The sequence below is a fragment of the Prunus dulcis genome, chromosome 3 (genome assembly GCF_902201215.1).
Source record: "Prunus dulcis chromosome 3, ALMONDv2, whole genome shotgun sequence".
NCBI lineage: Eukaryota > Viridiplantae > Streptophyta > Magnoliopsida > Rosales > Rosaceae > Prunus > Prunus dulcis.
In genome coordinates, this window is record NC_047652.1 from 20989580 (window position 1) to 21004218 (window position 14639).

A 14639-nucleotide genomic window follows, 5' to 3' on the forward strand; every position below is an offset into this window, starting at 1 on the left:
AGATATTTAGTGATATACTCATTCTTAGCACTAATATTATAGATAGACCTTACAACATTGAATTTCTATTAACAAACCAAAAAAAAATTCGAAAAAATCACAGTTTGCCTTATTGAATTTAATATTGATTATTAAATTACTTTGATGCCTTATTAAGTATTTTGGGTATTTTTATGAGATTTTGGGATTGGACTTGTTTTAAGAAATTGATAGCAGTTTTGTAATTTATATGAAGTTAAAAGCCTCTTTGTTATGTTGTAAATGGGTTTTGGGTGTGTTTCTAAGAGTATGTCCACCTCAAAAGACTAAGGCTAAAGCAAAGGCAAGGCAAGGGCTGCTACTATTCATGTGAATAGTGGCAGCCTTGTCTTTTTTGGTTTCACCCCAAAAGGCTAGGGCAAGGGCAAGAAAAAAAAAAGAAAGTATATGCAACAAAATATAAACTTGTTATGTATTTATAGGGAAAACATCCATAATTTTTTGGTTTTTGTTTCGATTTTTTGAATATTTTTTTGCTCGCTGATGTTAGCCCCCTCGGGCTAAAGCCCAGGCAAGATCTGCCCTTGGGCTTGCCCGGGCTGTTGGTTGCGCGCTGGAGGTCCAAACCCTTCAAAAGGGGCCTCCTACCAGGTCTAAAGGCCCTGCGCTGGAGATGCTCTAAGTCTATTTCATATGGGGTATTTTTATAATTTGGACCTCTATATTAAGTATAATAGTGAATCTCCTTATTATTTTTATATGAAATTAATTTTGTTATATACCCAGTGCCTGAAGTAAATGCAGAATTCGAATATGGAAGAAAGAGGAGCCCAGTAGAGATGCCAAACCATACACATTGGACACTTGAAAATATATATTGGGGCATCAACCTCACCCAGGTTCTCATTTAACAAGATGAATGAAAAAAGATTGAAAGTCCCACCAAGATAGAAAAAGCTTGACGATTAACAACAAAAGTATTGAGATACAAAAATATGCCAACACGAGTCTGTTTATCTGCCAATTATGTATGAGGCAAACGTTTATCTTTGGATTAAAATGCTAAATGAACTACATATTTTATTGCACTAAGCTCACTGGACGAAGTAAATAATTAAAATTACATCTGCCGGTATGCAAATCAAAGCGATTGACCAAAATGTCTCAGGAGGATAAAAAAGATACAGTGACTAAACTAATGATAGCTCCAAGAAAGTACAGCAAATATAAGAGCAAATTGCAGTTGAATATTCAACTTTGTTTAAGTTCTTGTTTTACTTAGCCTTGCCGTTGGCCAGTTTGGCACCAGGTCCAGTTGGGTTAAGCTCATCCCAAGCTTCAATCCATGTGACCATGGCTTCGGCGAGCTTGTCGAAGTAGGGATCCACCTTGCCGAGCTTTTCCTTGACCTGCTTGGACAGTTCAACATAGCAAGCTTGAACAGTGGTGCAGTCTTTGGGAAGAACCGCAGCTTGGAAGAATGGGATGATCTCTTCCTGCCAGAAGATGCCTTTGTACTCCTTCCTCAGGTTCACAAATGGGTTGCTGGCTTTGCTGTGATAGATATAAGGCAGGCCTGTCTTCACTCCCAGTCCCAAGTGGTCACATATCACCTATGCATTCATTAACATACCACATTATTGTTAATATATATTCACATGAAAGAAAGAAAACTAGAATTACAAGTCTTATTGGCATATGGTATGGAAGAAACAGAAAAAGAAAGGGGACCTTGATGCACCAGCCAGCCCACATATCGTCGTAGCGTCCAATTGGCTGACCATCACCCATGAGCCCGAAGTACATTGCAGGGCCAATGAGTTCACGGTCGAAACCCAAATTCATACCACACATGGGGAACAAGGTGCCCTTTGGAATTGTCAGAACAGCATCCACAAACCTTGTGAAGAAGCACAAGCAGAGTGTTAAAAACCAATATTACATAATGCAGCATACAATGTGAGACGCAAGACTTAGGAAGTGTCTACCTGGTGTTCCTCTCAAGAGGCTTCACAAGCTGTGTAGGTGCATCATAATCTGGGATGTTTAGCCACAGACCATGAGAAACAGCAGTCGGGACACCCTCACGGAGACTGAAAGGGTATCCACGAACGAAATCAGCGCCATCCCTGTAAGGATCATACAGAGTGTTGAAGAAAAAGGGGGTGGATGGTGAAAGAAGGTTCTTGATGTGCTGCTCCAGAGCATTGACGGGTTTGCCAGCTGGGTCTTGTGCAACCTAAGCATACACATAAAAAAAACCATGAGTAGTTAAATTAGACGCTAATAAACTACAATTAAGACTCCACCCTTTTTATAACATCAAATAATAAAACAAAATAGAAAAGAAAAGAGAAAATATGCCAAGCAGATGCATGCCCTGAGAGAGGAAAGGACAGAAGCAAGTTGCAGATAAAACAAACACCAAAACTATATCTTATCTCGCATACAAAAACAAACAAATCTGGTAATGTTATTCTTTCTTCTATTCCAATAGAGAAGTTAAAACAAGCTAAATGTAGAAAACTTATAAATAAAAAAAGGCTGTGGCTTTTGCATCCCTGGAATGGAATGGTACAATTGGTCTGAGTCAATCAAGTTTTATTTGGAATTGCAGACATTGTTCAATCCAAATATACATTCTTACTACTGAAAAACTATTAATCAGATTTGAGGTCTATATATGATCCAGTCTAGGCATCAAACACACATACATGCATTCAAACATTGCGACATTAGAGGCATTAAAATAAAAATAAAGGAGACAGAACGTGCCAAATGAATGAAATCATCGAAATTTCACGCAAAACCATGAAACAGAAGATCAAATAACAACAAGATCTAGACTTTAAAAACCCAAAAAGAATAAATAAAAACAAAACAAAGCCAAGATGGGAAAAACAGAGGAAACAGCGGACTTACGAAGCAGTCATCGTCAATAGTGAAGATGTACTTCTTCTTGGAGACCATGTAGCCGAAGCAGCGGCAGGCAGAGTCCTTGAAGGAAATGCAGGACGACCTAGGACCCAGAATCCTGTTAATGTCGTTACGATTGTAGAGCTCATAGTCAAAGCCATCAGGGACCTTGATGGTCTTTGATGGGTCACCATCTTGGACGATGATGAGGTGGTAGGGCTGAAGGAATGGCCTCCACATCTCGAGGAAGTCGAGGTTTCTGATGGTGGGGATGACAATGTCAAGCTCATCTGTCAAAAGGTGAGTTGCAGAAGCCATTGCGGAAACAAAAGATTGAAGCTTTGAGAGAGACAGAGAAGGAGGGAGAGAGTGAGAGGGGTATGAAGGAAGAGAGGGAGTTTGTATAGGAATATAAATGGAGGAGGACGTGGTGGCACGTGAGGAGACGGAGAAAGCGGCACGAGTGTGGGGTTAGGAGGAGACGTGTCCGAGATTTAAAGGTGAAAGAGAATTGTTCAAACCAAAAGGCAGTCGATTGAGAGATTTGCAAAGACCAGAAGAATATATGATTTGATTGATTTTCTGAGGCTGTTCTTAGCTCTAATTCCATCATGCATTATGAACCATCCACGTGATTTGTGAGAGTTTGATGGTACATTCGTTTTGTCAGTGTCACACAGGTTTTGTAATTGGTTGGCTAAATTAGCAGAAAAACCTGTGTGAAACGGGGAGTCAATCACAGGTTGTTACGTGACACGTGACATGTTGTGATTGACTGAGAGAGAAAAGCAGTGCTATCAAGTGAACTCGCAGAGACGGTGGTAACTCTAGAGATTTGGGAGGAGCAAATTTATCTCTCCATTTACCATAAACAAAGTTACCATGTTGAAGTTAGTTGTTAGTGAGACTGGCACAGTGTTTTTCATACAAACAAAACCTCTTGAGGATCATCCAAATATTATGTCTTTATTAACTTCATAGTCCAAGGTATAGTAGCTAATGAAAAAAACCAAAAGAACCCAATTTTTCTTTTAATTAAAAAAACTTCTTTTAAAATTGGAACATGGGAATTTTGAGTACCCGACAATCTGAAAGGTAAACAAAAGAAAGAAACATGGGATGGGGAGAGAAAGGTGGAAGAGAAAAGGTGAAAAAGAAGAAGAAAAGCGGGAGGGTTCAGAAAGTTGAACGTGCATTGAGCGTAGGAGCCTGTGTTGTGTTTCTCTTTGCGTCAAATTAAATTACTCAGTGAAAGAGAGATTCTGGACTGGACTGCCTTAATTCCCGCTATTGATTTCGGAGCTTTAGACATCACCTCACGTGCGCAGCACACTCTCCTCACACAAAATTTGGGCTTTATCTTAAGCAACTCCTCCACCTTTACGTTTCTTCAAAGTCAATGGAGTTTTTAATGACCCAAAAAACAAAACCCATAGCCCAGAATTACAACTTGGTACGACAGGGCCCATGAGAGTATTATAATTATAATTAGAGGGCGTGTTGAGAGGTTCCATTCAGTCGTCTAATAATAGTTATGTAATTGATCAGATGGCTATCAAGGACTTCCTCATTGAAAAATTTGCATTGCTTGTTCATCTATTGAAATTGCCAATTGCTTCTGAGTCTAATAATATTCAAGAATGTGAAATTTCCAATCATGGGCATCTTGATTGCTTTAGCCCAAAGGAGACTTTTAGAGTTTTGCATCTTATCAAGCCCATGAGTTGCAGAAGCTTACAGGGCAGAATGCCCTACAATTATATGCTTAAACCGACAATTGCTCAATTTTTCATAGAAATATGCGTAGAAATCATTTCAAAGTGGCCTCATATTAAACTGTAACTGCAAGTCTGTCGGTAGTATAGGTTTTGAGTCTGGCTACACAGGGCCTAGGGGAATGCATATCATTTGTCAGTTTTAGAGTTTTCTTCTGTCTCTGCATTCCAGAACATAACATTAGCCGACAAAAGGAAATTGCTCAATTTCATTGATTCTCTAATGTGTTAGCACGTTATCATACATCATAAATATTTTCTTTCATATGCTCTCTCTCTCTCTCTCTCTCTCTCTCTCTCTCTCTCTCTATATATATATTCTTTTCCATGTACATAATTCAGTTAGCAAGATGAGACACCCTAAGGTGCAGTCCATTTGGTGCCTCTACTCTTGGAAATTTCGTCAGTTTGTCTCCCCCAACTTCTTCCCACCTGCAAGGAACACGAATATATACCATCAGAACAAGTATTAGAATTTCATCTTAACTGAGAAAGTTTTTTAAATAAATAAAAAAATTGAAAATTTATGTGTTTTGATGTGGGCTTTTAGTCACCTGTATCTAGTTACAAAGTAGTGCAGGAAAGTTGAAATCTCTGCAATTCCAAGTTCCTTTCCTGGACACTGCCTTGTGCCCCCTCCAAATATAAGGCAGTAGTTGTGAGATTCCAAGCTCTTGTCCTGCATTTTTCATTCAGACCCAATTTAGTCACATTTTCTATGAAGAAATTACTAATCTTAATCTCACAGGAAAATAAATAAATAAATAAATAAAGAGTGTCACTAACCAGCCATCTCCATGGATTGAAGGTCAATGGATCAGGATACAGAAAGGAGTCATAATTAATCTCTCTGGTGTAAACATAAATTCTCCACCCCTTTGGAATCAGATAACCTGTTGAAGGATTGAAGAAAAAAGCTGTGGTTAGCTACTTGAAACATATCTTAGCTCCTGCCTTTGTTGATGATGAAGCTTAATTTTAAGCCCTGGTCCACCACTATCTTATCTAAAACCCTAGCCATTAAAAACCATCTTAATGCAGCCTAAATTTCCCAATGTCATTAAAAAAAATCCTGATTGTCTAGCTGTGTGGGTATATTTGTTGTGAAAAATAATCATGGGTGTGGACACATCACTCTTGTGAGTCATATCTATGCACTGTTTCACTCTCTTTTTTGGCCAATAATGTATTGGAAGTTGAATAACAGTTCCTTGAATATCATATATGCCATTAAAAAATTTCATGGCTCACCATTTAGCTCCATATCTTGAGTGGTTTTCCTCAGCACCCCATTGACAATGGTAGCTAATCTTGAGGTCTCAAATATCACCTGCAGGGGAAAGAAAAGAGAACATATAAATATTAGCAAACCCTGCTGTTATAATAAGAAAAAATGCAAACGATGCATCCAATTAAAGCTGAGAAATCTCTTACCGCACGAGTAAACCGCATGGATTTCAAGTCATTCCAGTCAATTGGATCCTCTGGCCTTTTCTTTTCTCTGATAGCCAAATGTTCTTTCTACAAATTATGCAGTTAAAGTCAGAACTGCAAGCATGAGAATGCAACACAACAACATGAACAAGAACCAAGTTTTTTTGTTTTTTTGTTTTAAGAATCATATACATCTTAAACTTACTCTGAGTTCTTCAAGCGCTTTGGGATGATCATGGAGGTACTTCACAGCCATCATTGAAGTAGTCGAAACGGTCTCGTAACCCGAATATAAGATCGTGATTATGTGATCAATTATTTCTTCATCACTGAGTTTGTATCTGTTTTCATCACTCAGTAAGCAACCAAGCATGTCTTGATGGACTTCTTGGGAAGCCCTTCTCTCTTCTATGAGCTGTTCCAGCATGCATATGATGTTCTTCCTTCCCTGCATAAGTCATAACATGGTTCACAATCTCAAGTATTAGATCTTTCATAACTCTAATGAGAGATTAGATATGATAATGAGAAAATAAACTGGGTTTATACCTGGAATCCACGGCGGTAATTTGTGCCAGGAAGGTCAATAGGTAATGAAAGTGTGCCTAAAACAAGCTTGAAGAACTCAGTCTTGAATGCTTCAGAAATTGAGCTTGACTCAATGCCTGCAATCTGCTTAAGTGATGAGAGAAGTGCCATCTGCATAAAACAGTTGAAGGAAAATTGATTAGAAAGGTGAAAAATAACAATAAAAAAATATATATATGAATTTGGCTTTTATTTATTTATTTAAAAGGAATATTATTACACAAACCTCTTTGGTCTTTTCTTGAATGTTGATGACTTGGTTAGCCCAACCACTGAGGTGGGATCTCATGAAGTCATCAATTTTAGGCAAAATCTGGTCTCTGATCATGGTTGGGTTAATGAGGGCAAGCAATGAGCCTCTCATGTACTTGTGAGTGGAGCCATGAACTGCTGCAATGTTACATTTTCCCAATATATCCAACATGGACTGAGGATAGCCAGGAACAAGCCCTTTAGCTTCATTCATTAGGATGTATCTGTTGAGCTCTGGATCCATGGAAACAACTGTAGGGCACCCCAGTATGTGGGATTTGAAAAAACTACCATACCTGTTACCAGAAAATCAAAATTATCAAAAAAAATACCCAACTGGAGTGTTCAAAACAGAACAAAACAGAGGAACAACCACTAACATGTATGCCAAAAAAAAAAAGCAAAACTTGTATAGAAAATCACCTTGCTCTCTGGTTTTTCATGAAGTTAGGGCCTTGTTTGAGAAACTCAGTAGTCTCCCCAAAAACTGGCCAACCCATTGTGCCCGGAGGGAGGCCTTTCTTCCTGTACCTCACTTCATTCCATCTCAGCAAAGCAGAGCAGATACAGAGGACAAAGAGAACACAAAGTATCACCATGAACACAGCCATTGATGCTCCCTAGAAGCTGCAAAACCCCTAGACAGAGAGCATTCAATGGTATGGGCATGCTCTAGTTTATGAGAGAGCCAAAAGTGTGCATATATATAGGCCTCTCTCAAGACTCAACCACCATATGCATTAGAGAAAAAGGCCAGATAGGCCAATCCATGCACCCTATACAAATTGAGGGACCCTAATCGATGACCTCCAGAAGTAAAAGCACACTCAGAAAAATAATTAAATGACTAAATAAATTGTTCTTAGCTCTTTCCAAAGTTTTGAACTTAGACCCAACAAAGATTAAGAGTGATTTGCTCAAAAAGTGGGTAGATACTGAGAAACATTTACTGCTATAATATTTTATTTTGGAGGGTACAGGGTTTTAAGAAATGAATTGGTTTTTTTTGTTTTGTATTTATTTCTTTGGTAGAAAACTAGAGAAGGCTCTAACTCTGAGTAGTAAAATTTGAATGCATATGTGACGAGGCACATGCACACCACACTCTAGGGCCTAATAGAAAAGTGAATATCCTTCACATGCCCCTCAACAATATCTGTTAATGGAATTACAAAAACCAGAAGAAGACAGGAGCTTGGTTACCATGTGAATAAGTGGGGAGAGAGAGAGAGAGAGAGAGAGAGAGAGAGAGTATTTTGGTTTCATTCTAACTGCTAGTTTGAAACTTTGGGCTGTCCCTAGTAGTTTGAAGCTGTAGTAGACTGTAAATTCCTAGAATCCGCCCTACTATTGACTTTTTGACTGTTAATATGAGGACTTTCAAAGGGGAAATGACGTTTCAAATGATGTCACAAGACAACACAATAGAATCTTGCCTCATGAGTCATGTGTGAGTATGGTATAACACATCCCTATTTTTCCCTTTAACAATCTTCTTGTCTAAATTCACATTCGGACAATACAACAATACAAATATTTGCGTCTAAATTCATAACTTGACAACACAACAATATAAGTATTTGTGAAGCAACAAAAGTTTATAACCAAATATTTGGTGTATTGTTTCGGTTTAATATTCGATTCAGAAAGAAAAAAAATTGCCAAAAGCATTTAACATGCCACCGCCGACCATTACTAACAGTGACTATGCATCCCGAGCACTCCTTTTTCCTTATCTTTTTGTTGATCGATAACGATATACCAGTGTTCTTTAAAAAGCTTTAATGGCAGCCAACATTAATATATCATCTTAGCAGGATCAAGTACTATAAATATGGTACATTGGTTGGTGTGAAGACGATTGTCTTTTGCAGTTGAAGTTGGAATTTAAGACATTTAAAGTAGGAGCAAGTTATGGCTCTAACGTGTTCTTCTCCCTAGGGAAGCCATGGTAGATAACTCGACTTAGCCTTGTTGTAATCTCTTCTTTTTTCAAGTGAATAAAGATTCTTAACGAACGGATTTGGTTGATTTTCTATCTTTTTTTGGTTTGATTTCTTGTGCAAAATATTGACAAAAAGGAACAGTGAAGGGGCTCAATCAATGCTGCAAGTGTGTTACTAGGGTTTATCGCAAAGATCAGAACACACACCACACAAATATATCTTTGGGGCGGCTCCGTACAGTAGGTGCCAATGTTCATCAGTCTAATCAAACATGTTATATGATTCTAATGAGACACAGGGTTCGTCCTGTAATTTCCGTTTATCTCTTCTTCTCTCATTTTGTTTTTTGACTTTGCTTTGAAGCTGATGGCTTGTCTTCAAGTGGCCACAAAAGGTGGATCGGATGGCGACTTGAAGAAAGGTGTGGATCCTTAAGGAGATCCTTGGAAAGGGATTTGACACAAAAGTTGCATTTACCATTTTACTAACTAATTTCTAAATTAGAGAGGATAGTAAGGATAACGTTATTTGTGATGATCGTGCATTCTTACGCTCACAAAATTACGATATATTTTGTATTTTTTCTCTTAAAATATATTTCATACATAAGTACATACGTGTTTTAGTCATATAATATGATCTAAAAAGAAATCTTTGATAAGGTTTCGTTTTCTGATGTACTTGATTCATAAATAGAAAAAGAAATTTCAAAATTTTGAAGGAGAATTTGTTCCATAGCAACCCTATTTGGAGTTTTCTAGTACACACGGATGTCTTGTTTAGCAGATGACAAATGGCATGTAGACACCCTTAAAATTTTCCAACTTGTTATCCAAACTCCAAGGAATTTTGCTAGAATTAACATGGCATGATTTAGAGGAATTGCCGACATGGTATAGATTGATTAGAACAAGCTAAAATCCAGAAAAGGAAGAAGAAAGGGGGCCAAAGAAACTTGATTATCAAGAAAATAATAATAATACGAGAGGAAACTTAAGGAGATAAGAGAAAGCGATATGCGAATGATAGGAGTAGGACTTATATGTGAATCAAAAAGAAGTTGCACGGAAATTCCAGATAGAATACATACGGTACCTGCAAAAGGTTTTATATATTATGAAGAGAGAGAGAGAGAGAGGGGGGGGCCAGAAGGGGGCCATTACAGAGGGCAGAAGAGAGAGATGGAAGAATGTCTACCCACACAGACGCACACATGCACTTCATGCAAAGTTCTTTGCTTTTTTGATTACATTAATATTAATGTTTGAATAATTTATGATATAAAGTTGTGATGTACATTGACGCATCCAGTTGCACGAGGGCCTCTATTTTGTTTTCTTCTACTTTTTTTCCATGCCAGAACAGCAGACATGGGCACACACAACCATTATTTCCTCTGAATGATTGATCTTCTCGCTCGCAGCCTGGAAGCTCTACGCAAATTAACTTGTAAACCCTAGCTCTAAATCTGTCTTTAATTTGTTTTTTTTATTTTTTATTATAGCAAATTTCATGAACACATCAAAGTATTTAGCTTCACAAAAACAAAGATCAAATCATAATAATATGCATGCGCAGACACTGAAATTGAAATTATTATTTTTAAAGAGGTAGAGATCATACCTTAAGACAACAGAATTCAGCTTGCGCAGTCCAAATTTGACTTTGGTTTGTGACTCGAACTGGCTACAGATCCATATGATACAGGGAATAATATATATACGCACACATGCACCAAAAGGAGAAATAAAAATCTACTGAATAAATAGCTAATCCATTTCTGCAGATTTGCTACTAATTGCAGATTTTATGTTTGCATATAAGCATGCATCTTTCCGATTCATGCTTACTATATATTACAAATTTTGGTAGGTAGAATTTTATAAGAAGCTACTTTAAACTCTATCGAGAAGCAAATATTTTCTTCCTTATCGTGCAGGTATGAATTTTTATATTTTTATTAATAACAGTGTAACATATACATAGAAGTTTTTCCTTTTACATATGTACTGTGAAACGGTGATTTACATATAAGGAAAGAAGCAAACAGTATCATATCAAGAAACTTTTACATTTGGGTATTTGAATAAAATGATTTAAAAGAAAGTAAATGTGAAAAAAGAAGTTTGAAAAAGAAAAAGTGAAATTGTAAAGTCAAAATTACAACGGACGGTGTAAAGTGTCAAGTGTCAACTACATATGCCAATGTGACTGGAAAGCGTCTTGAGACTCACAATCTCATTTCCCAACTCAAATATAAAAATATAAAAATAATTTGTGCAGCTGCGGAAGTACACGGGTCCTCAAAAGACCGAAGGATACAGAAGAAAGAAAGAGAGTAAAATGATGTGTGTTTGTTTCTGTGTTTGTTTTGTAGTTCTTGACGTCTTTATCCAAAACCACAAAACAAAACCCATTCCCATTCCCATATGATGATTGTGTGCACGTGTGGTAGGTCTATCCACGTGCACCTGTTTTATTCGCTGAACCCTGAATTGATTGATTTGGTTCTTTGCTTGCTTCTCTTTCTCTCCCTCTCCCACCCCTCCTCCTGCCTGCCTGCTGCCTGCCTGAACTTCTGATTTTTTTTTTTCACCCCCTTTTCTTCTGTCTCTTTGCAAACTGTCACCTCGTTACCCACCACTTACCACATACTTCTCACTTCTTTTACCTCTTTACTGCTTCACTTCTGGGTTAATGCCAATAATTGTTTTTAACCTTGCATTTGTTACTCCGGAGAAGAGAAAAGTAATAATATCGTAGTAAGATAGTATGCTATAATTTGTTCACGTGTTATAAAATAGGTGGACAAAAACATAGTTGATATATTCCACTTTTAGAGTATTAATATTAAAAAATATATTCACTTATATTATAACATGTTCATTAGTTATACCACATGATCATACTATATCACCGCACTAAATTACCGTTGATAAATATGTGAGGACCATAAGTTACTCATTAATTGCCACAATTCTGTGAATTCTGTCGTCGACTATAACAAATGAGTTTGGACAAGTCACGTATCTTTCTACTTTTGGTACATGCATAAAAGGATTAGGACTTGGTACATACATCCTGTTTGGCTATCTTAATTAGTTTGAGTTTGCTTCATTTTTCAAAGGGGGAAATCAGATGCCAACGTAATTAACTCCTCTAAATAATATGTGCTTAGAGCATCTCCAAGGGAGATGTCAAATACCAAACATCAAATTTAAATTTGATGGCTGATGTAGCAATTTAACATTTACACAGTTTTACACTCCATCCGATATGTCAAATAAATATATTGTAACAGTCAAATCATTTAAGATAAAGAAGAAAAAAAGAAAAAAAATAAAAATAAATAAATGAAAGTAACAGCCAGTTGTCTTTAGAAAATAACAAAATATTTATTTGACATCTTGTCAAAAGTAACGGTTGAACATTCAGCCTTCATACTATATCAATTTTGACAATTCAATTAGAGTGGTGTGATATATTATTTCTAGCGGGTATGCTCTTATACTGTAAATACTACTAATGTTCCTTTATGTTGAGTGAGTGATTAGGCGAAAAGCAAACTACCCTATTGGGATCACAACACGTGTCTTTCCCCTAGGAGCAAGATCACCTAACGAAACTTGATTATTTCTCATTCTACCCAACAAAGAGATTCAATCGTTCCTATGAATTTGGAACCCACCATTGTCTGGTGGATTCTACGTAATATACGTACATGACATGGGGTTCATTAAAAACCTCACCAACCAACGGGTAATGCTATAGAGGTGGGTATATAATGTAATATAAAAATACAGTAAGTTTAGCATTTTTTTTAACGAAAACAAACACTCACTAAATCATACAGATAACTTCACATTGTTAAGAAAAAAAATATAGTTTAATCCAATGCAATTATGGTTTAACGCATAATTAATCATGATATATAGTTAGTTTCCAGTTACTAGAAGGGGCGAGAATTGAAGTCCTTTGGGTTGCAGAGAAGAAGTCACGCGTGCTGATCTATGGCCATGGACGTACCTGCGATGATATAAACTCGAGCTTCCTTTTCTACCCTATTTCAATGAACTTTCGGCTCTACTTAAATGCCCACAATAAAAGCCTAACTACTACATTGTTTCAGAAAAGAAAGAAAATAAATTTGTACTGCATGCAAACTCGTGCGTTCCTCTCTTCAATTTGTACGTGCATCGATCTCTGCTGCTCTAGACAGACAAATCTGTCAAGCTATAAAACTTAGATATCAAAGCTGCCAGCTCGATCTTTATTAAGAAATTAATATTGTTAATTAATGATGAAAACTGATGATCAATCAGAAGAATTAATGTATTATATGTGGTTTTGCAAGTTCCAACTTCCATATCCAAGCAACAATTTGGAAAAAGATTCTGAGAAAACTTTAGGTAGCTAGGTTGGCTCCACAGCAGAAGGGTGCGCATCCCCACCCCATGTGTGGAAGGGGTCCCCCATAGCCAATTTGTTGTGAGTGATGCATAATTGCTTGTCTTTGCTGTTGTTTCTTTCATTCGACCTTTCCCTCCCACTTTGTCATCATATTTTAAATAAATTATTTATATATGTTGCATGTATATATATCGTATGTATGTTACATATGATTCTTCTCAATACTATCATAATCTCTAGAGAGAGACTATAAGGCTAGCTGAGTACTTGTATTGAAGAAAAATTTGTATGAAACGAGAATAGCGTTGAGCGTGCAAGCAAATACAAGTGAGTGAGTTGGGTTGAGAGGGCAGATTAGGTAAGCTTATTAGGGTTTCTTATTTGTGGGCATGGGTGGCCAAAACCCACGTGATCGGGTGGCTGCTTGGCCTCAAGGAGGATGACATTTGTGGCGTGGGGCTTTTCTCTTCTCCCACACAACACCAGAGGCAGACACGAGGGGGCTGGGGCTGGGTTGTCTAGTGTTTGTGGTGTAGTTATATGCATTAACAAACAACAATGGAATTATGGAAACGAGATATATGCCCATTTGCATGTTACCCCCTCGTGGGTGTATCGTAATCGTCCTTGGTACCTTTGTGGAATAAATATATACATTACACACATTGACAAGTACCACACAGTTAGCTCCTGTCCTAGTGAATGATCCATCCATATCAACCATCACCCCCCCTTTCCCTTACCCACATTGCCCAACCATCACTTCATCTCGTTACAAATTCTTTTAATTTCATTCACAAAAACGAACATCTATTAGTAATAGTATACAACTTGTTTGTTCTTCGTTGTATTGTTAGGTACGCATCGAAGTAGAGTATTATATCTATACTGCCATGTTATACAATGAGAAAAATAGTTAGGATTAAGATAAGTTATGGTCCAACATAGAATGTTAATTAATCTCATATGGTTTGTGACTCTTTATTTTTAAACTCAAAAGAAAGGAGAGAGAGAGAGAGAGAGAGAGAGAGAGAGAGAGAGAGAGAGAGAGAGAGAGAGAAGCTTAAGAAACACATATATATCATCAAACTGTGGGTAGTGTACTATTAATCATGATTCTATTTGATCAATTATATATGTGTATATATACACACATATGCTTTTGGGGTAATATAATAAGAGTTTCGGGAATTCTTCAATCAATTTAGCCATTGAGTAGTGCGTTGACGACAAGAGTAGTACTCCACGAACACAATAGTCAAAATGACATAAAATACATGAATATAGTATTAAACAAACAAAACACACCACTCTCTCTCTCTCTCTCTCTCTCTCTCTC

The 14639-nt window shown here is 37.1% G+C and overlaps 2 protein-coding genes across 4 annotated transcripts; both read right to left on the bottom strand.

Moving 5' to 3' along the window:
* Nucleotides 1-1010: 1010 nt before the first annotated feature.
* LOC117621550 (probable UDP-arabinopyranose mutase 1) lies at nucleotides 1011-3414 on the bottom strand. Its single transcript, XM_034352101.1, has 4 exons — nucleotides 2902-3414; nucleotides 1968-2218; nucleotides 1711-1879; nucleotides 1011-1592 (listed from the first exon to the last, which is right to left on the bottom strand). Exons 1-4 carry the CDS (start codon nucleotides 3211-3213, stop codon nucleotides 1254-1256), a joined length of 1071 nt encoding a protein of 356 aa, XP_034207992.1. The 5' UTR covers nucleotides 3214-3414; the 3' UTR covers nucleotides 1011-1253.
* Nucleotides 3415-4851: 1437 nt separating this feature from the next.
* LOC117623030 (cytochrome P450 85A) lies at nucleotides 4852-10739 on the bottom strand. 3 transcript variants are annotated; one of them, XM_034353868.1, is made up of 10 exons: nucleotides 10514-10739; nucleotides 7368-7571; nucleotides 6919-7240; nucleotides 6654-6803; nucleotides 6310-6552; nucleotides 6105-6191; nucleotides 5922-6000; nucleotides 5457-5563; nucleotides 5225-5349; nucleotides 4852-5102 (listed from the first exon to the last, which is right to left on the bottom strand). In XM_034353868.1, exons 2-10 carry the CDS (start codon nucleotides 7553-7555, stop codon nucleotides 5009-5011), a joined length of 1395 nt encoding a protein of 464 aa, XP_034209759.1. In that variant the 5' UTR covers nucleotides 7556-7571; nucleotides 10514-10739; the 3' UTR covers nucleotides 4852-5008. The 3 variants fall into 3 exon arrangements, with proteins under 3 accessions (XP_034209759.1, XP_034209758.1, XP_034209757.1); XM_034353867.1 differs by having other exon boundaries at nucleotides 7368-7582; XM_034353866.1 differs by lacking the exon at nucleotides 10514-10739 and having other exon boundaries at nucleotides 7368-9161.
* Between the last annotated feature and the right edge of the window lie 3900 nt (nucleotides 10740-14639).